The 20,795-nt window shown below is 30.3% G+C and overlaps 2 protein-coding genes across 3 annotated transcripts; one reads left to right on the top strand and one right to left on the bottom strand.

Moving 5' to 3' along the window:
- Positions 1–824: 824 nt before the first annotated feature.
- Positions 825–5,594, top strand: LOC148226670 (HEAT repeat-containing protein 3). The gene is made up of 6 exons (XM_088203813.1): positions 825–998; positions 2,342–2,702; positions 2,781–3,293; positions 3,355–3,607; positions 4,568–4,844; positions 4,911–5,594. Exons 1-6 carry the CDS (start codon positions 864–866, stop codon positions 5,343–5,345), a joined length of 1,974 nt encoding a protein of 657 aa, XP_088059939.1. The 5' UTR covers positions 825–863; the 3' UTR covers positions 5,346–5,594.
- LOC148226669 (uncharacterized) lies at positions 5,338–20,701 on the bottom strand. Of its 2 annotated transcripts, XM_088203815.1 has the most exons (6): positions 20,382–20,701; positions 8,702–8,808; positions 8,465–8,639; positions 8,105–8,330; positions 5,730–6,590; positions 5,338–5,651 (listed from the first exon to the last, which is right to left on the bottom strand). In XM_088203815.1, the coding sequence occupies exons 1-5, from the start codon at positions 20,561–20,563 to the stop codon at positions 5,757–5,759; spliced, it is 1,524 nt and encodes a 507-aa protein (XP_088059941.1). In that variant the 5' UTR covers positions 20,564–20,701; the 3' UTR covers positions 5,338–5,651; positions 5,730–5,756. The 2 variants fall into 2 exon arrangements, with proteins under 2 accessions (XP_088059941.1, XP_088059940.1); XM_088203814.1 differs by having other exon boundaries at positions 5,338–6,590.
- Between the last annotated feature and the right edge of the window lie 94 nt (positions 20,702–20,795).

Below are 20,795 nucleotides of genomic sequence, written 5' to 3'. Positions count from 1 at the left end.
GCGATATAATTTAATTAAGCTCGATATTAATATGACATCTATACTAGATATACTAAAAATAACTAAATCAACATTTACTATGAATAATAGTGGATGAATAATCCATACAATGTTTGACGTCTCTAGACGCATGATGAACAAGCCCCAGACGTGGATGATATTCCTAGTCGCCATCAACTTTTGAACCTTATATCACAGTTGTTTTAATATATTTTAGAAGTAAACATTACTATAACTAAATATTAAAACCATTATCTAACGACATCTCTTGAAGTTTGCTCATATATATTAAAATTAAATATTTTGCAAAGAACTGTAGGTGTTTTAATTCTCGATACCACAGCGCTGGCATTGATTTATCATAGAATTATATGGAGCGCGCGAGTAAATCACCGTATTTTGTATGGCAGAATGTTTTTTACAATTTATACCAAATGTTCGACATATATTCTAGCTTTTAAAATGCTTATTTTCGTTTATGATGTAACAGGATTAGTTTATGTATAGAAAACTCAATTCCTAATTCATTAAAAACAGTACCGTGAAAGGATAATGTGTAATTTTTTTTAATGTGGCCAAAGGGTTGAAAAATTGGGGAAGTGAGAAAGAGGAAAACATACATATATAAATATATATAAGAAATGGTGATATTTGTCAATACAAACACACGAAAACTAGTTAAGCATGTATAAGATAATGTTTTAAAAACTGCAATTAACATTAAATACTTTATATTGAAAATAACTTACATAATTATTGTAGTCGGCCATTGACGTTTCCAATTGTCATTGCAAGCCACTGAGTTTTTTCGGTCTGGTAACACTGTGCGTAGAAACGTGCGTTTGACAAGTTACGCGTCCGCGATGGGCAAAGCGCGGAAAGCCCGAATTGCTGCTAGACGCGATGGCGTCTTGCAACGACGAAATAAACCGTCGAAGCCAGAACCTACGATTAAAACAGTCGAAGGAACAATTGAAACATTAAAACAACAATTGCAGGTGATTTTGTTTTTTCACATTCATATAAATATCTAGGTTTGAAAATTCGAAAGTCGTAAGATATAAAGGCAAAAGATTTTATCGCTCATGACTAATCATTCATAGCTTTCGATTAAAGATTTGTCAATTGTAGTAATTATGTTTGTTTTGGTATAGGTTATGTTGTGCATAAATATTGCTTTATTTAATATTTAAAAGTATAATTTGATGGTATACGATCATTTGTTGTAAATACAACTCAAATATTGATGTTTAATTGCATTATTATAAAACAGAAAAAGCACAAATTTTTAAATTAAATTATCGGATATAATATATTTATAGTCGCCCCTCAAATTATACATGTCTATTGGTTTAGTGATTTGAGGTTTGGGTTGTAGGGGGCCTTATTTATTTAGGTTTATTATGGCGGCACTCCGGTAACACTCTTCTCTTGGCTACTCAGTTGAGCTCGCACGCCAGTGCGGGCCCCGCGCATCGTTCACTGTATATAAATAATAAACAACATGTAATTTCAAATCATCAATAAAATACTACTGTTTATTAATAAAGGGTGAATTTTGGTTTAAACAAATAAAACATTATACACACAGCGGTGTTTCCGATGAGACTACAAAATATATCACTACTTACAAATATTTGCTAATTGTTATGAAAATGTTAGATGACTTTCAAAAACTTGAATTCACGCTTTGCATCCACACAAACAAAACTGCGTTGGCTTCTCCCATAAGTGATGGTATTTAAATTTTTATCTTAAAAACATCTTCTACATATTATGTGTTCCTCATAACCAAGTTGTGAAATTTTGCCCGAAATTCGTGATCATTTGTAGATAGCAAGTTACAGCAGACTATACTTCTTTAGTCCGATCCCAAATCATCACGTTCTTTTGCCGATGTGTGTTTCATACATTTTAGAATATTATTATAAAAAGAAAGTACAAAATTTAGAAAAAAAGAGAAAGGATAAATTGATTAATTTCCCGGTGTATTTTGCAATTTTATCGACGCAATATAATATTAGGTAAAGCGAAAAGAAATGTCATTTTTTTATTGAGAAAAAAATTATTTACAAAAACATTTATTACGAAATATAATTTTCTTTGTTATTTATAATATTTTGCCACAATTTGGGTAGTTTTTTGATGTCTCTTTTGTAAAGTTCTTGCAGTTTTGATTTAAAAAAGAAACATATGTTTTCAGACATTATCAGACATATTCGAGCAGTTGTAGACTTGAATGTTTTAGGATGACAACTATAGCCAATATTACATGTTTTTCATATATATACAATATTTCTATCATTAATGTATTTATCTATAATTATATTACACATTTTAGTTACCGAACTTTGAAGAGAAACTATGTGGTCTCCAAACGCTCGGAACTTTGTTGGAGGCAGAAGAAAACTTGACGACTATAATGAATCAAAAAGTTGTCAGAATCGTTGCTCCTCTTTTGATCGACGAGAATTCCACCGTAAGAAACGCCTCAGCTGGTACACTGAGAAATTTCTCTTCGATTAGCTTAGAAGCTTGCGATTATTTGGTGGAACAAGATGTTGTAACGCTACTGATTGCCTTCTTTAAAAAATACGATGAAAATTGGATACCGAAGATAACTAAAACTGGACATTTAGACGAAGATGGCGATACGTTTATACAAGCTGTGCATTTATTATGGAATCTTTGCGAAAGTTCAGGTAAAAAAAAATTAAATTAATAGGAAATGTTACAATATTTTATGTATTATAGATAAAACAAATTAATTGTTTTTATAGAAATTCCTATTAAGCGTATTGAAGAATCAGATGTTCTCTCTATTCTCGTCAGATGTTTGAATAGAGAACAATTCGGAGACGAATTGTTTGTCGCCGTTTTGCATTGCATTTATGTTGTGATGGAAGATAATACCGTCGCAGTGAATATGATAAAAGACGGTTGCGGCGATTTGGTTCAAAAGATAATCGTCGATAAAAGTACCGAACCTGTGGATTTACTTATTAAAACGTTATCCGTCGGAATTTTTTTAAACCTACATCAAAACGATTTGTTAAATTTACCTAAAGAGATTGTATCGAAGTTGTTTGAAATACTGGCGGAGACGTTATCGTTAAATTTTAAAAGCGGTTGCCATAAGATATCCAGCTTCTTGCCTCTGCTAAATGAAAACGTAGAAGAAAGCAATTATCAGAAAAATACAGATGTGCAGAAGCAACTTGTTTCTTTGAAATATACTGCTGATGCTTTACAAACCGCGATTGAAACAATTGCAAATATTTGTTCCATAGAAGGTATGTATGATATTTTTTAACGATTGTGTATAGATTATTATTATATTTATGTTATTCGCAGAGAATACGATGGACGTCGATGAACCGATGGAATCGGATTCAGATGTAGATTTGGACGAGGACGACGTAGAAGAGATGAATTGTGTAAATAGCTCAAATGTGAGCGAAAATAAAATAATGGTGCCTGAAAAAATCTGCGATTTCATTAAGTCGAGCGGTCTTTTGGACAAATTGTGGCAGAAAGTCGATCCATTAGCTGAAAATGTATCCAGCATTCTCGATGAATCATCTGAAGGCAAACAATTGCTTCACAAGTATGTATAATATAATACAATCTTAAATTATTCATTCATTGTTATTCAGTTAATATAATTATCAGTTGGAAGTCCTCGACATTTTCATTATTGTACAGTGCATAAATTTAGTATAAAATTAATACAATATCCAATGAAGAGCTATATGTGGATCATTTAAGTATTATATAAATATTTAATATAGAACATTTTTGGTCTTTCATTATAGCTCTGAATACATTCCTGTCTTATATTTTATTTCTGATCATCAAATATTTTTATTCTGACCGTGTGCTATTCTTATTGTAACCCTTTGATATATATTTTGACCCTGAATAATATATGTAATTATGACCATTCATTATTTTAATTCTGATCGTCCTATATTTTTATTCCGACCATTTGATATTTAATCTGATCCTGAATAATATAATTCTGACCATTCATTATTTTAATTCTGATCGTCCTATATTTTTATTCTAACCATTTGATATTTGTATATTGACCACTTCCCGGTCACACTACTTTTTGAAAAACTTCTTGCACGACCCACCCATTCTTATGCAGTAGTATAAAAATATGCCACCATTGTAAAACATTAAAAATATTCCTACAAATTTAATTTTTAACAAAAAAAGGCTATAATTTTCTCGAGAAATTTACCGATTTTTGAGATGAGGATTCACAAAATACAAATTTCTGAGTTAACTCGGGCATAACCGGAAATGGGTTAATAAAATTCTGACTAAGATTTGATTTTATTCTGACCCTAAGTTGTATTAAATTATGGCCATTTAATTTGTTGCCTTCCATTTTTATTGTTTTTTTTTTTTATAAAATGTTTTGACTTTTTGCTGTAGAATTTTTTTTGACGATTATGATTATTATTATGCGATACAATTAAAACTGTCCTCAAAAACCGTTATGTCCCACAAAAATTACCTGTTTTTTTTACATATTTGTTTTATTCGTTACTTTCAGGTCGAATACTATTCAGTCAAGGGCGATGCTGTGTTTGAATAATTTCGTTGAAAATTTATCGTTAGAGCTTTTGGGAGGATGTGAAGGAATTTATAACATATGGACTGGTGTCGGAAAGGTTGTATTCAAAACAACTGTCAACGATTACGATATCCTTGAATCAGGAACCACGTTAATACGGGTAGCGTTTGATCGCTTGAAGAAAGAAATTCAAGACTCAAAAAATACAGAGATATTAGACGTTTTGGTCAAAGATATAACATTGACTGATATTCAGGTATGTCTAATAAATTTATATTCTATTTCAAAAATATATTATTGTTTAATGTATCATTTATTTTAGGTCATGTTCAATCGTATTAGCCAGAGTGAATATCCACAAATTAGAGTGAATTTGTATAGAATGATGGGTGATTTAGGTCTGTTGTTGATGCCTAAGACTAGCGGAGCATCCACAATCGACATTGCATTATCCAAGTTCTTGTTAGAAAGAATGTTTAAAGAAAGTGATATTTTAATACTTGCAGAATTAATAGACACAATCATGGATCTGTTTTCTGAAGACGAATCAGATGAATTGGCACTCAACATTAAATTGATAGATAATTTGATAGCTATTCATTCTACGCTAAAAAGCAAGGCTCGTCAGCATAGGAAAAATGTCGATAATCGTGATGCAGTGTTAAATACAGTGACAGGCAATTTCGTGAGGTTCCTCATGTATAAAAAGAAACGAATTGATCTTATACATGACAAAGAAAGAAACATAATTCACTAACAATCGTTATATTATTTGTTACTATACTGAAAGGCACATTTATATTTTTTTAATATGAATTAATATAACAACATAAATATACAGACGGTACATGAAACACTGATGTACAAATAACATATCTCATGAAATAAAACATAGTCGATCTTGGACCACCTGTGTACATAACCTCGACGAATACAATAACAGTTTGTTATATTTATAAGATGTTATACATAAACGACCTTTATGTAAATAAAAAATATTCATAAATATATTCTTTCTTTTATCTAATCTAAATAATTTTAATGTCTTTCGTTAATTTATAACCTACAAATAATAAATACACTTTAATTTTGATTATAATCACAGTTCTTACAATTTGGCATGTTGTAAATATTGGCTTACATGTGCCAGTCTGATGGTTTTATCACTCTAACATTCGGGACTAGAAGGCACTGAAGATTTGATTGACTCGTTTAATGATGACTTAGAACTCTTTAATCTACGAGGTTTTGGTATTGGATTTGGTGTGTCATATATGTTTATATTATTTGACTCATTTTTATCTTGCATCCCGTTGTTGTGAGAGGAACTCTCCATTTCTTTTATGATGCAATCAAACTCCTTGAATTCCGCCATATCAAAATCAATTTTACTAGCAGCGTAATTATCTTCGTATACATCTTCACAAGCGATAGGAGCTCTCGGCTCAATTTGATCTGAAACAACTTCCTTGATTTCCATCTTAACAGAATCCGTTTCATTGCCGTTCATTTGTGCTCCATTCTTTAATTTGTCAGATTCTGTTTCATCGCTCTTTACTTTGTTAGATTCTAAGCTAATTTGCTTAGTGTACGTTACAATATCGACTTTCTTAAATACGTCATCTTCTAAAGACTCGCTTTCTAATATTTTCTCACATTTTTCGATCAGTTCATTGTCTATACTTTTATTATCTAAATCATCGTCCGAAATCTTCATATCAACATTTATTTTATACAAATTATCATCTTCGTTATTGTCGATACTCTCAATTGTATCAGTTTTATTTAAATCATCTGCAGATTCTTTCTCTTTAACAACCAAATTAATTTCCTCTAATTTATTAGTAAGCTTTTTACTTTCGTCATCTTCGATAATTTTTAATTCAGTTGTAAAAGTAGGATCGTTTATATCTAAGTCTTGATTTTGATTATCTGCAAACAGCTTACGTTGAACTTTACTCTTGTCTACTGTTTCAATTATCTTCTCTTCAGTGTCCGTTACCTGAAACACAATAATAATAAATTTTAAGGGATATCCAATTTGAATAGTACTACTTCAATTATTTGCTTTTTAAAACTTCACGGTCTTAGGTATAATCATAAAATAGAAGATTATATATATATATTTTTGCAATAGTATATGATAAATATCTTCATTGCAGTTTTAAAAATGTATAAAACTAGTTATACAAGCGCATGTGACGATCGAATATTTAGGTGGATTAGAATCACTCGCAGAAATTAACTTTGTTAAACAGTCAGTGATAATACAATAGAATGTATGGAAGTTACATAAACCCAAGATTACATAGTCCATAGAAATTACAGTAATAGCAAATCGACTGCTTTTTGAATAATAGCCAATACACAAAATAAAGTTCTAATTTAATATTTAGTACAATAACAAATAATTTGTTTCCGCCCAGGGACGTTATTTCAGATTTTTACAGGGGGGAGTAAAAGTTAGCCAGTCATTTAATTGACGTTTTTTAAATATTTACATTTCATTAAATAGCATACATTTTTTTGGCCAAATTTAAGGGGAGAGTCAAATGCCCCCACCTGTCTCGCCAAATGATCAAATGCAAGATTTTTGTATCAATATTACAACCTCGAATAAGTGAGAATCGAATGAAGCATATCTAAACCGAATTTTGACCAATAGGAGAGCACAAAAAACAATTATCACTTCTCAGAAGTAAAAAATCCACGTCAAAAGCAATAAAATCGTGCTGTCGCCATCACACTGCGAAGGCGTCGATACGATTTGCTTTTGTCATGATTTTGCCTTCTGAGAAGTGATAAATGTTTTTGCACACTCCAAAATTCGATTTAAATGCACTTTGACCATTACTCTCATATCAGAAGTCAGTAGTAATATCGGTAAGGATAGCAATAATATTTTTAAGACGTAGTGTAATATTCAAGAGTACTCTACTTCTTTTCCCGCATATTTTCCCTGAGAGTTAAGTTGATTTAGATTGTCTTATGGACTTGACTTAATGAAAGTTCTAAGACTATAATTAGTCTTTCATTAGGTTAGGTTTAGGTTTGAACAGCAAATGCATTTTTCACAATTGAGTCTTAAAGCAGAATATTAGCGCCTATCAGTTAAATTATATTTTCTCTAATTGAAATATATATCAACTGGTAAAAATGTATTTGGACTTCACTAGTGAAAATATAACTTCACTGAAAAATCCACATTCACTGTAACATTTATACATCACATATAAATAATAATCATCACAATATTCATGCATGAGAGATTTGGAAAATCTAGAAAAACCTAATCTGTGATGATCAGTATTATATTTATGTAATAATCACTAATTCAAATCTCACAGATACAAAAGAAATTCAATAAACACTAAGGTTCACATGTGATTTGAATCCAGATCTTTCGGATATTAGTAAAATAGTTTGTTGATATTTGTCATTATTGTAATTAAAATGCTGTCACTGTATAATAAACAATGTAGGCAAATAAATTTTAATAGTTAATAAAAATCTTACAATAATATTTGGAATCGGCGGCAGAGAAGAAGAGCTTGCTGGCGGTGGAGGAGCTCTTCTCTTTTTCCTCGTAGACGATCTTATTGTAGTGTCAGCAGTTTCTTCAAATGGATTGGTTTGCAAACTACTACGTGATCCTGTATCAGCATTCTTCAAGGAAGTCATTCCGGGCAACGCAAATGGTTGTCCATTTCGATGACTGCTTGGTAGAATTGAAGAAGTTACCCTGGACATTATAAAAAAAGATTAGAGAAGAGTATTACATATACTTTGTTTACAAATAAACATTTTCAAGTTTAATTTTTTATAAAACAATATTTTAATGTTGATATACCGTTGCACATAATAGCGTTATCATACCGTTTGTCTTCGATTTTAGTTTTAGGATCGTCAATCTTTTTATCTAGACTGCTAAAGCGCTCTTGGAAGCGAAACCGAGGTAAAGGCTGTGGCGTGAAAGAACCTCCATAAACGTATCTCTCGCTTTGTCTTTCAGTGGCCTTTCTGGTTATCACCGGTGATTCAGTATCGCTAACTGTAAAAATAATAAAAAATTATTCAAACAATAAACATAATATAATAATCTTATAATATTACCTTCAATTCTTTTCCGGTATACTTCTGGACTGTTCTGGGCACTCACGCAAGACAGATTTTGTATACTCGGTGACTTGCGCTCTTTTTTTCTGAACGACTTCAGAGTTCTGCAATTGAAATGTTTATTGTGAATTAATACGTCATGTAATGCAATATTGTGTCTGCTCGGTATATTCGCCGGCAAACGCACAATAACAATAATATTAATCTTGCTGAAACTAATCCGTCTATTCTTAAACTGATTCGTTCAATTGAAACACAATAAACGATGCATGCTTTACTAAGAGTATTTAATTGAATGATACATAGCCAAGATAACTGTGGTGCGATTTAAATTTCATCGACCTTAATTGGATTGTATTTTGTATTAGTAATTTAATAAGGATTAATTATAATTCTTAAGCCATTTATCAATGTGATTAATTAAAACAAATATTATATTTCAAGAACATACAGAAGAATTTTACTTTACAAGATATAATAAACACAGTAAACTATTTTTTAATAATCAAGTAATCTGTTTTATAAACAAATTGATATTTCAGTAAATTTTAGTGTCGGTGATAAAAAAAACCTTCACCAAGTACTTTGCAGTATGCAATACTGCATTCGAATCATAGAAAAAGCTGGGCGTAAAGTGTCAGTCAGAAACCTGTAACCAACCTTTGTTCAAAATGAGCCTGATAATAGAGTCATAAAGGAATCGGACTTGGAAGTAAAATAATATGTTAAAGAATTAGTAGATGAGCACAGAATAACAAATGAGCAACATAAACATGTGTTTGAGGTTATAGAAAAAATGTTTCCTCGTATGAAGTGAGAGAGGAAAAACCACCAAAGGTCCAATGCCTTCAGTTACTATCAAGTGGTTTCTTGAGGATTGCAAGAAGCTTCATAACAGAGTGTTGAAATGGCACCAAACAAAGTTAAAGTAAACAGAATGGAATAAAACCAGCATTAACATGTTACCCTAATGCTCGAAAATTAAAATAGCACAATAAAATGAAAAATAAAACATTTAATTAAAAAAAACTGAAAAACATGAAACGAACCAGCTCCTCATAGTTGACATTAAAGATAACAATTTAAATGAGCATTACAGACAGAACAGTGAACACCTTATGAATCTTTTTCTGAAGAAAAAATCCGAAAATTTACCTTACATTAATGCACAAACAATTAATTTTATAGAGCAAAGTACTTATTTTAATGTGCATATTTCTCAAAATAATTTCCTGTTAAATAGATGCCAGCGTATCAAGAAGCTGGATAGCTACTGCCATAGGCAAGTTAGAAAGTGCGAATATTCACATCAAAACCGACTTAAACAGTTGCTACCAAAGTGACACACATTCCTTTGAACAAAGCCGAGCATCCTAGAGCACTTGTCAAATATTACTGAAATGTAAAGAGAACTTCCACTTCCTCTTGAACCTCTCTAGCCAGATAATAAGAAAACTCCAATGGCAATTAAGAGTCAAGTCATCAGCGTACAATGGCAATGAGTCAAGATATCAGCACACAATACGTACAAAGCACTTCACTACATATAAAGAAAGAAAAGTATCAACACTGAATACATTATGTATTAGTATAAAGCTGAAACAGGCAAAAAAACATGAAGCTTCTGAATGCGAAAAACCTGTAAGCATGAATCTGTAGCCATTTTAGAAGGACAAATAGTGACAAGTATATAAGTGGTGACCTTTTGTGTGAATGGTCCGATAGCAATAAATTTTCTATAGGATACTACAAGATTGTATTAGCTAAAAAATAGAGAGAGAGTATCTAAAAATGTTATAAATTAACCAGAAGATTTCTATATTTATTACCTGTGGAAAATACAACTATAATATAAAGCTAAATATTTATGAACTGCTCTAATATGGTTGTATTTTATAAAAATAGTATATCATTATATATGTATAAAAAATATTTGATAATTTTTCATAAATATACAGACATTTATTCTATATTGAAATAATTAATAAATAAATTTAGCTAAGCTTAGAACCATAACATAATGTTTATCATTTTACTGTCGACTTACTTCATGAGTAATACACGAATATGAGTGTTTCTTATAATAATAGCGCTGTATTAAAAAGTATAAAAGTAGTATAAACTTTAAAATAAGCTTCTTGTAAACGTATCTTGTTGATAAAACAGTTTAATAGTTCTATTGTTCGCAATTATATAATAGCGGGATAGTATAATTGAGCGGAGGTGTAGTAATATTCATGTAGATTTTTATTATCCGAATACAAATTGACTCTTAGAAGCGAACGCAGCGCCATCAGAGTGATAATAAACCACAAATTTTAAAGAAGGCGAGAACACCTTGCCATAAAAGAATAGTTCAATTTACATATTCATAGGAAGGCATTGATCTAAAGAATGATCTCATTCACCGCCAAAAAGCGTAGGTAACAAATTTGTCGAAAGCAAACGATGTGACCTTTACATTAAAAAATTCATGACATCAATATTAAAACGCAGACGAATTTAATAATCAAACCTTTAGGAATATTCCGACGGAAGGATGCTTCTATAACAATTATTCTTATCAATGTTATTTTAATTTTATTTAATCAAAGACAATTATAAATATATCATAGTGGATCATGTAAAAGTCAAGTGACTGTTTATATAAACAATTGCGTTATCGCTTTTCATGGGTTTTTATATTTATATCATATATTTAATATCTGCGTATTAAACTGCATTATTGGTATCATCAATAATTTATATAAAAACTGAATTATTTAATATGTTATTCCATTTTGGGAATCACCTATTAAAACCAATTAGATTATCGCTGTAAGATACTATGTTTGTTATCATCAATTGACACTATCATGAGATATAAAAAAAAACGTTACTAAAAAACATAGTACCCACGGAAATAATAAACTCGTCACTTTTTTGAAACCAAATGTCTATAATAAATGTAATGCATTATATATTTACAGTGGCGTAGCTATGGTGGGGTAGAGGGGGCGGGCCGCCCCGGGCGGCTTGTTTGAGGGCGGCATATTCGCGATGGAATCGTCTACTGTGGTTCTTAACCCTGAATAAACTAAAATTTATGTAAATCTACGAATAGCAAGAGCTTAACAATAATCAATTTATTATTCTAAGAAATACTGATTTTATGACCCTGCAAAAAAATGTATGGGGTTGGGCAGCAATTTTAAGGATTGCCCCGGGCGGCACATATCCTAGCTACGCCACATATTTATAGGTAATATAAATAAAACGGACTTTCCCATGACACATTTAATCAGTTTTAAGACCGAATAACATAAAACTATATTTTTTGCTCAGATTACTTCTAAAGTGGGTTTACGTCGCTTTCATTAATTATAGAAAACGATTTTTTTCTTAACTCATTTGAGTTTAATTGAGCATCTGCAGCAATTAAATTGTTTGTCGGTCGAGAAACGCGAAACTGACAAAGACCGATATAATTAGCAGTGTCATGTCATAGCAGCAGTTTCAGTGTCTTGTCATAAATGATTCATATTTAAGAGTAAATAAAGGCTTTTACGATGCAGTTTCATATATAGCACAAACAAAGATAATAAAACGCGCAACAAATCATGAATAGAGAGTTTTAATCGATTACAACTCCAACGCTTTCTATATTTAGTTCTATATATCCATTAATAATTTCCGTTATTTTTGAGTTCAATAAAACGCAAGAATTCCATTATATGAAATACAAGGAAAACATTATATAAAACAGCTATGTATTGCACTTTATATATAAGTTCATTAAATTGGGTTATGTGTGTATAAAAAAATATCAATTGATACTGTAGATTGTAGTGTTTTATAGCCGTTAAAAGTATTTAAAATATAAACTCGATAATATATCCGTGGTAGGCGTGAATAAGTTGACAATTCAAATGCTTATACAGGTTTTGTTTAACGATATTTTAGATGTAAGGTTAAATACCGTTCAGCCTAAGAGTTGTTAAAAAATTCACCAATGAATCTGAAAAGAGTGGAACTTAAAAATACGAATAATTTTAAATTTTATGCATTTTGAGTTATCAACTTATTCACGCCCATCTCAAGTAGCATATATTATCTATCGATTAATTTCTCAATAAAAAATAGTTTGCTTTCATATTATAAACCTCACATGAAAAAAATGATTTACTAAGAAAACATCTATTTATTTTTAAGTCTCTTATCATATAAATATTTATATAAACATTTTTGCACTTTTTCTGTAGCAAAGACGAGATAACCTAATTATTATGTAAAATTACACGCTGGTTTCAGTTGCATCATTAATTTTTACATATAAGGTCTCGTTGTTTTAAATTATTGTAGTCGATTTAATTTTTAACAATTTTCTGCAAAATTAATTCATTTTAATATATTCCTTGATCTAATTGGATCTTGCTAAAAATTGAATATGACCTATGTCAAACAGAGACTGGACCACACACGAAGAGATTATTTGCGTCAGTAAGTTTGGTAGGAGATATCAAAAAAAAATCGTGGCCATTTTTATGTGCTCGAATATACCAAAGAGCTAATAATATATTCTTAGTTCTTTGGAATATACTCTTTTAAAATGTTTAGATATGTTATATAAAAGAGGAATGATTTGAATGTGGCTTTCAACTTTTTCCAGCGACCCAAAATATTAAAACCCACTTCCTTTGGCACCTAGTGTATGAAGACACAATTGCACCAATAATGTTTTAGTAATAATAAATCAGCGAAGATCAAAATTTAAGCATATTACATTATTAAGTCAAGAAGCTCGATTCTTGGGTGCCGCATCAAAATTTAGTGGACCAAATTTCTGCTTACGATTTGTAATTTAAACGTAGTAAAATTATGAGTTACTTCTTCAACAACAAGTGGATTCAATACAACACTTGTATAGAAAATATCATACATGGTAGGCCAGTACTCATCACAAAGGCTAGAACGCATCTACATAAGGTTATATATTGTATTCAGAGCCGTATTTAGATAAAGAAAGGCTATTTCATTTGTGAAGTCCCTCCAAGCCCTCAATTTTAACGAGTGTTAATTTAAACAATACAACATAATAAATTAATAACAATAGTAGTAGTAATTAATTTTATGAGAGGTCTTCTTCGTATACTTGCACAGTAAATACTATAATCAAACGATAATTACAAGAATGTATCTTGACAATTGTATAATATAAACAAAGGATAACCCGCAAGAACAACACAATACACTGATACTAAACGAATCACCACGTTAAACTCTCGTAATATCCAGAGGAAAAATACGATCCTATGGACATAAAGAAATACATAAACAATGTATCAAAGCACCCTCGAAATATAGAGATTCTATACTCTTTTGTACATTATGGTTGCGCAAATAATACGTCATCAGGCGACGGAAAAAAGATTGTTATTATATGAATATTTGAGTAATTGATCGAATATTCGCTTATACTGTCTCGAATAAAATTTGAAAAATATCTTAGAATGAAACAATTCGTATTCTTGAGCAACACATGTAGTCATTTTTTCTCTCAATATACTCGACTGACTAGTGCCGCTTCAAAATCCACGGTCCTTTATGCACCTTTATATTGATTCGAAATGCGAGACAATGAAACGCATCTTCTCAACAAAAATAAATACTTTAATGCCTTTGAAAAACATTTGTGAATAGAATGTTCATCAGCGGTGTCTACTAAGACCGAAATTCGCGGAATTCGCTCGTTAAACGAAACAAAATGTTAGAAAGGCCCACCCTTTATTATCGTTTAACGCTTATCTGAAGAACATGTGTGAGTCGCATTCTTATGAAGTTCGTGTTACGTTTTTCTATTTGTTGTTTCAAGACGGAAATTTTTTATTTCAATCAGTTCAATAATACGATCGCATTTCTAGTTCATCAATTTATATGTCAATCTGCACAAAATGATACGCCGATTTATGTGTGTATCAAATTCACATTATGTAATCAAAATGATCCATTAATTTTGCTGAATTAATTCAATCCCAGCTGATCTAAATTCTGGTGATTTGAAAAAACTGAAATGAAAGTAATTATTGATTAATTAAAATAAATATTATTAACTAACAATTTTTTTTGTACTAATTGGTTAAATAAATTAATATCGGTAAAAACATATTTGAGACGCTAGTTATAAGCCAATAAATACCGATTAATATAGTAGGCATAGTTTTAACTTTAAATAATAGGTTAGATAAGATAATAAGTAATTCAACAGTAATGATAATCATAATGTTTTATTTAATAAAACGTTTTGTTTTTATGTCTGTAACTATCTCTACTTTCAGTATCTATTCTTCATTGTTTAGCAATCGCGTGCATAATTCCAGCAATCGATTCAGCGAAATGAATAACACTTTCAAGAACACGACTCGGATATTATTGCGTTTCTTGGCATGGGCCCAAGATGGTCACTTTTATTTAGGTAGTGACTTCTCAAATTGCTCTTAAAAAACTTACTGCAAGATTGATACCAATTAAAAATAGCTTTTGTCAAGATTAAATTTATATGCAACATAACACATATTTCACCTCGAATAATACTACAAACAAAATTAAATCCCACACTGAAACTAGCTATGAATAATTTTGAAAAAACTCACATATCTTTACTGTACTTGGCAACTCTAACATAGCCTAAATTTTGAGTATGCGCAAAATTTATTAAAAAAAACGCTTTACGCAATTAGAACCAACACGAATAGCACCCGCATAGAATACGCTTCATTAATCGCACAATTTCATTGACGATTGCGCAACGAAAAACTGAAAAAAACAACAATTCTCAACTTAGCGGACGCTAAAATGGATTAGCGCCATTTCCAACATGGCCGACAATCTCCAGCTGAGGTAACAAATCTATTTGTATATGCAGCGTCACTATTATTCTCTCATTGCTAAAATATTGGTCTTATTTGCATACACGATTAGATTTGCACCGTCAGGTGATGATGTAAACCAGTTGTATCCAAAGCACGATTATATTTTTCAATTATAACAATGTTATGACTGTATTTGAAAAGTATTCAATATTGGTATATTAAAAGTAAATCTATACAAGAAAACCAAATACACCCAGAATTAGAGATCATCAAACTTTTAAAAATATAAACAAAAACGTTCCAGAAGCGACACAGGATTTATGAACGATAAAACCGTCGTCAAGTCTAGATTACTAGAATCAGTCAAGCCAGACATAATAGCCCTACAGAGTCTTAAAGATTAATTATCGCGGTTAAGATTTTTTTATGCTATTGTCACGCTCGAAACTAATAACATTGTCGTCATTCATACGTGCGGCCCAGCAGATAATTTATTTATGCATGGTTTGGTAACTTATATAAACACACGCGCGAAATATATAGAGGCGTCACGCATTACACACATTAAATATTTTTTATTGTAAATCTTCCATTATAACATGACAGACGTCACCCTAACGTGTTACAACGGGGTACACCAGATAGTCAAATCAGAAAACCTGTGACATTATCATTATTTATAATCGAATATGTTACCTTACAATTAATATATGTGATTATGCAGCTGGATTCGGTTTTCGCGAGGACTGAACTTGACTCACATTTAACTTGATTAAAGACTTAAGTCCAGGATGATTATCCTGGACTCTATCACGCATTCTTAAAACTGGCTACGTAATGAATATTCGAAATGGATACCTTCCATTCCGAAATATAATAAGCACCCCCAGATCATTAAAGCCTCTAGATTTCGAACGGTTTATTTTTATCCTTAACTCGGTGTATTTAATTTAAAGATATTTCGATATTTTGATGGGTTATAAACGACTCACTGTAACATGTGTCTTGTAGATCTTCTACCGAAAAAAAAATATTTTTACTACGAAAGCAAGATTAGTCAAATAAAAAAAAATATTCAATTTTTTTGTGAAACGATGTCAGACGTGTACTAGCGATTCATCAATTCTTTTATAATGTAATGGTTATTGTATTGCATTTAACAATTTACGATGTTATTGTACCAATTACAAATAGTATACCATAGCGCTCTGTCGCAACTGTGATTGCTTGTTATAAAGTTAACCAATAGTATAACATCACTGTATTTCTAGCACTTCCAGATTTTAGAGTTATGAACAATTTATGTTTTAAAAACTAAGCTCATAATACTTTTTTTTGGTTACCAGGTATTAGATTCTATATAAGTATTGTAGATTTAGTTATTAGGAGTTAGGAGGATTTAGTTATTAGGAGTGTATGTACATATATTAGGATTTAGTCAGACTTATAAATAAATAATATAAATATCTGAAAATTAAATGGAAAGAAGTATTAATTGATTTAGTTTAAATACAAATATATTATATATATGTATCCTTAATTAAATTTTTCATTTTAATATTTAGTAAGAATACTAAAGGCGAAAAGTCTAGAAAATATTATTGACAGTATTATCTACTATAACATATAAAAGATAAGTTTATTGATAATTAAATTTATCGTAAAGTATAAACATTACGTAATACTATTAGGTGTAAATCGTTAGTTTCCAAATAATACCTACTCGATATGACAGAGTAAACTAAACTATAATATAACCATTGTATATTAAATTACAAAACGGCATACATTAGCCATGTGTGATCAATAAAATTCTATTTGCTTAGAAACATTCTTCATTGCCTCATGCAGATGTTTTTATGCATTTGTGAACATACTGCTACTCGGTAAAGTATAAACATTTAGTGAATTTCCTTATCGTCTTATTATTTATTAAACAATAAATAAACACGTCAGCATAGTGAGCTCATATGCGATGAGAAACGCTCAAGAAATATTACTCTTTTCTTGGCACATCTGACTAAATATAAAAATCTGATGCCCACATACTTAGTTCGTGTAGGTGCAGTTTTGGATTTTGAGGTCGATAAAAGTGCTGTATTATGTTAATGTGTTTGATATTAGTAAATCAGAAATGCAAGGCTGAGATTATTATGATTAAAAATCGTGAGCTCATTCTATTATTTATTGGTTTGTTTTCAGATTACTGATTTACAATCTTAACTTGGTAAGATACAATTGAAAACTAAATTTAAGTATAGCCATTAAAGTATTTTCTCCACTCTCATAAATTTACTTATGTACAGCTAACATTGCTTATATTTAATAAAAGCTACGTCATTACATACTTATATATAATACGAATGTAATAGATATTCAATTATGTTTTAATTAGAATATTTCATTTGATAGCTGTCAGTTCTATGATGTCATTTTAGTATCCTTTTATAATTGAAAACTGATAGTCGTTAATAAAAACAGTTTGTTCATATTCTATAAATGACTCATTGCTTTATATATCAACAAAGAATCCCTAAAAAATGGTTCATAAGTAAGAATAATTTAAAAGCGTTATTGATTTTTAATGTTGGAGAACTAGTTATTGCAACATATGACGCAAAACTATGACAGATCATTAATTTAGTATTTCTAAAAAAAAATATATACTATTGACACCTTGAGCGTCAATCATCAAGAAGTGAAATCGATGCTATATTATTAATAATTGTAATGGGATACAAATTAATTCAACTCAACCATATAGAGACTATAAAATTGTTTGTGCTTCCGAATTTATTATGATTGAACTACTATGTTCTAGTCTAGATCATTATAAGAGGAAATCTATGGAATAGAAATCCTTTTTTATATTAAAAATAATCCGTCCGGTACATTAAAAAAATGCCGCGAAATTTATGTTGATCGTATTTTATTTTTTGAATAGAAGTCATTTTGAAATAAATTAGCTGATTAATTTGACAACAAGTTTTGTGTCAAATATTTTTCACATAAATACCAAAAAAGTAAGAAAAAAATTTTAAAACATTTTTTACCGCCTTATAAGATTTTTTTATTTTGAATATCCGCTATTTAAAAAAAATCAGACTGACAGCCGAGATATTTAAAAGATCTATTTAAAGAATAAGTTTTATAGCGACATCATTGAAAAAACGGCAGTCATCAAAAACCCACATAAATGAAAATTTTTTTTTTAAATAAATTGCAATTTTTAAATATTTTTAAGTTATGGATTTTTTTATTTTTTTAAGCAATAGTCATTTTGAAACAAGATGGCGGATCAGGTAGGCAAACGAACTTGCAAATAAAATAAGTTTTCATAAAATGTCGATATAATTGTGTCTGCAAATATCGTTATATCCTATATCAGGCCTGTCAAACTTGGCTTCAGAAAATTTTGTTCGTAAAATGTCTGAGGTGTGTCAAATTTTTATTGCTCTTACCAGCATCCCTAATCGAACAATTTTTTTTGCACGGGGCGCTGAATATTCTTAAGATGAGAATGATTTGAAATTGTTTGGGCCTCAAAAAAGAATACTGTGGACCGCTAGTTTGACAGGTCTGTCCTACGTTTAGGTAAAAAAATATTTATAATGTTTTCCTCAATGTGATTTAGGATTATATTAATTTTTCATGACAAACATTTTTAACTATTTTACTATTTTTACTAAACTAAATATTAAACCGAGATATTAACAATATTAGTTTTATGTAAATATGATTAAAACTCAAAAACCCACAAAAATAAATAAAAAATGTAAAAAAAAGTTTTTTAAATTTTTATTTAAAACCTCCCTACTTTTAAGATTTTTTAACGGTGCAACGATGTTGTCATTTTTTTTTTAATGGCGAATGGATCAGGCTGGCTAACGAACATGACCTTATCTACAAGATCTACTTTTAGAATAAGATCCATATCAATATGATTAAGCTATTAACTTACTAATATTGCCATTGCCGTGGCAAAAATTGTAAATATTTGGTTTTAAATTGTATTTTTTTTTAATTTAATTTCTGTGTTTAAACATTTTATACCTCTTTACTTATTTTCTCAAAGACGATTTTTTAATATCAATAAAATAACGACAGTTATCATATCATTAAAACCCCACAAAAATGACCAATAAATAATAAAAAAAATACTTAAATTTTTAAATATTTTCAATTGTTTTGATTTTTTTTAAGTCATTGATATAAAAAAAACATATTTTTCAATAAATTATTTTAAATTTTTGCAGATTTTTTCGAAGCAATATATTTTTTGTTTTTTTTTTAACAATTTAAAACAAGATGGCAGATCAAGCTAGTCAACGAACTTAGTTGAGATATTAACAAAATCATTTTTAATACTAGTTTCATGTCGATATAATTAAGACTAATAGACATCACTGTCAAATAAAAACATATTGCGTCGAAACCAGCGCGATCATCATTACTGAAACTGTATATGCAACATAAAACGTTTCATATTATAACTGTATTGTTATGTTAGGTCACCTTTTAAGTTATATAACCTTTACATACATGTTTCATTTTGATTAAGTAAACTTTCATTTGATGATATCATATCAAGGAAATTTAATTATTTCTTTGAAACCTACTAAGACCGACTGAAACTTTATTGAGTACTTTTCAAATCCAAAATAATCTATATATACACGTGTATGCACTATATGAACCTAAGAACTATAATTAAGATTTAGATGTGATTATTAACCGAACATTTGAATATGCAGGCCGCACAGGGAGAAATCTTACGTTATATTGTCAATAAAATAAGCTACTGTAAATTTCGATTGTAAAATGCTCACAAAGTATTTCTGAAGTCCTTCAGCGATGCGCTGAAACTACTCCTTCTCCCTTTCGACCGGCCCATGGTCCAAAACTTTTGTTTGAGTTGACTGTGATGGTCATCATCGCTGAAGGGGTTGAGATGCTCTGGATAATTATGAACGCTGAAAGCTGACCTCTTGACACCTTCAATAGAAGCCATAACGGTGCACGAAATATGCAGCTATAAGTCGGTACGGTACTCGGGTCTTATCAGCCTTTATCACTTATTTTGCACCAAAACACTAGTCTGGAAACTTATCGCGGTGCGTCATGCCGGTGCGATGGCCGTCGGACGACTGGCTCAACGTTCTAAGTTCGACTGTGACGTAGATGCCTTGGAGAAATTGCCATTACGCCATTAAGAGCCGAGCTGACGATGTATTCATATATTT

The sequence above is a fragment of the Plectrocnemia conspersa genome, unplaced genomic scaffold (genome assembly GCF_051122295.1).
Source record: "Plectrocnemia conspersa isolate PC_06_02 unplaced genomic scaffold, ASM5112229v1 ptg000014l, whole genome shotgun sequence".
Lineage (NCBI taxonomy): Eukaryota > Metazoa > Arthropoda > Insecta > Trichoptera > Polycentropodidae > Plectrocnemia > Plectrocnemia conspersa.
Note: the sequence above shows the minus strand (reverse complement) of the source record. Positions and strands in the feature narration are given on the sequence as shown.

Coding starts and splice junctions, on each gene's coding strand:
- LOC148226669 (XM_088203814.1), bottom strand. CDS start 20,563: ATGGCTTCTATTGAAGGTGTCAAGAGGTCAGCTTTCAGCGTTCATAAT. Junction 8,640..8,701: donor ATACCGGAAAAGAATTGAAG/GTAATATTATAA, acceptor TTATTTTTACAG/TTAGCGATACTGAATCACCG. Junction 6,591..8,104: donor CGCCGATTCCAAATATTATT/GTAAGATTTTTA, acceptor ATTGTGTTTCAG/GTAACGGACACTGAAGAGAA.
- LOC148226670 (XM_088203813.1), top strand. CDS start 864: ATGGGCAAAGCGCGGAAAGCCCGAATTGCTGCTAGACGCGATGGCGTC. Junction 3,608..4,567: donor GGCAAACAATTGCTTCACAA/GTATGTATAATA, acceptor CGTTACTTTCAG/GTCGAATACTATTCAGTCAA. Junction 4,845..4,910: donor TAACATTGACTGATATTCAG/GTATGTCTAATA, acceptor CATTTATTTTAG/GTCATGTTCAATCGTATTAG.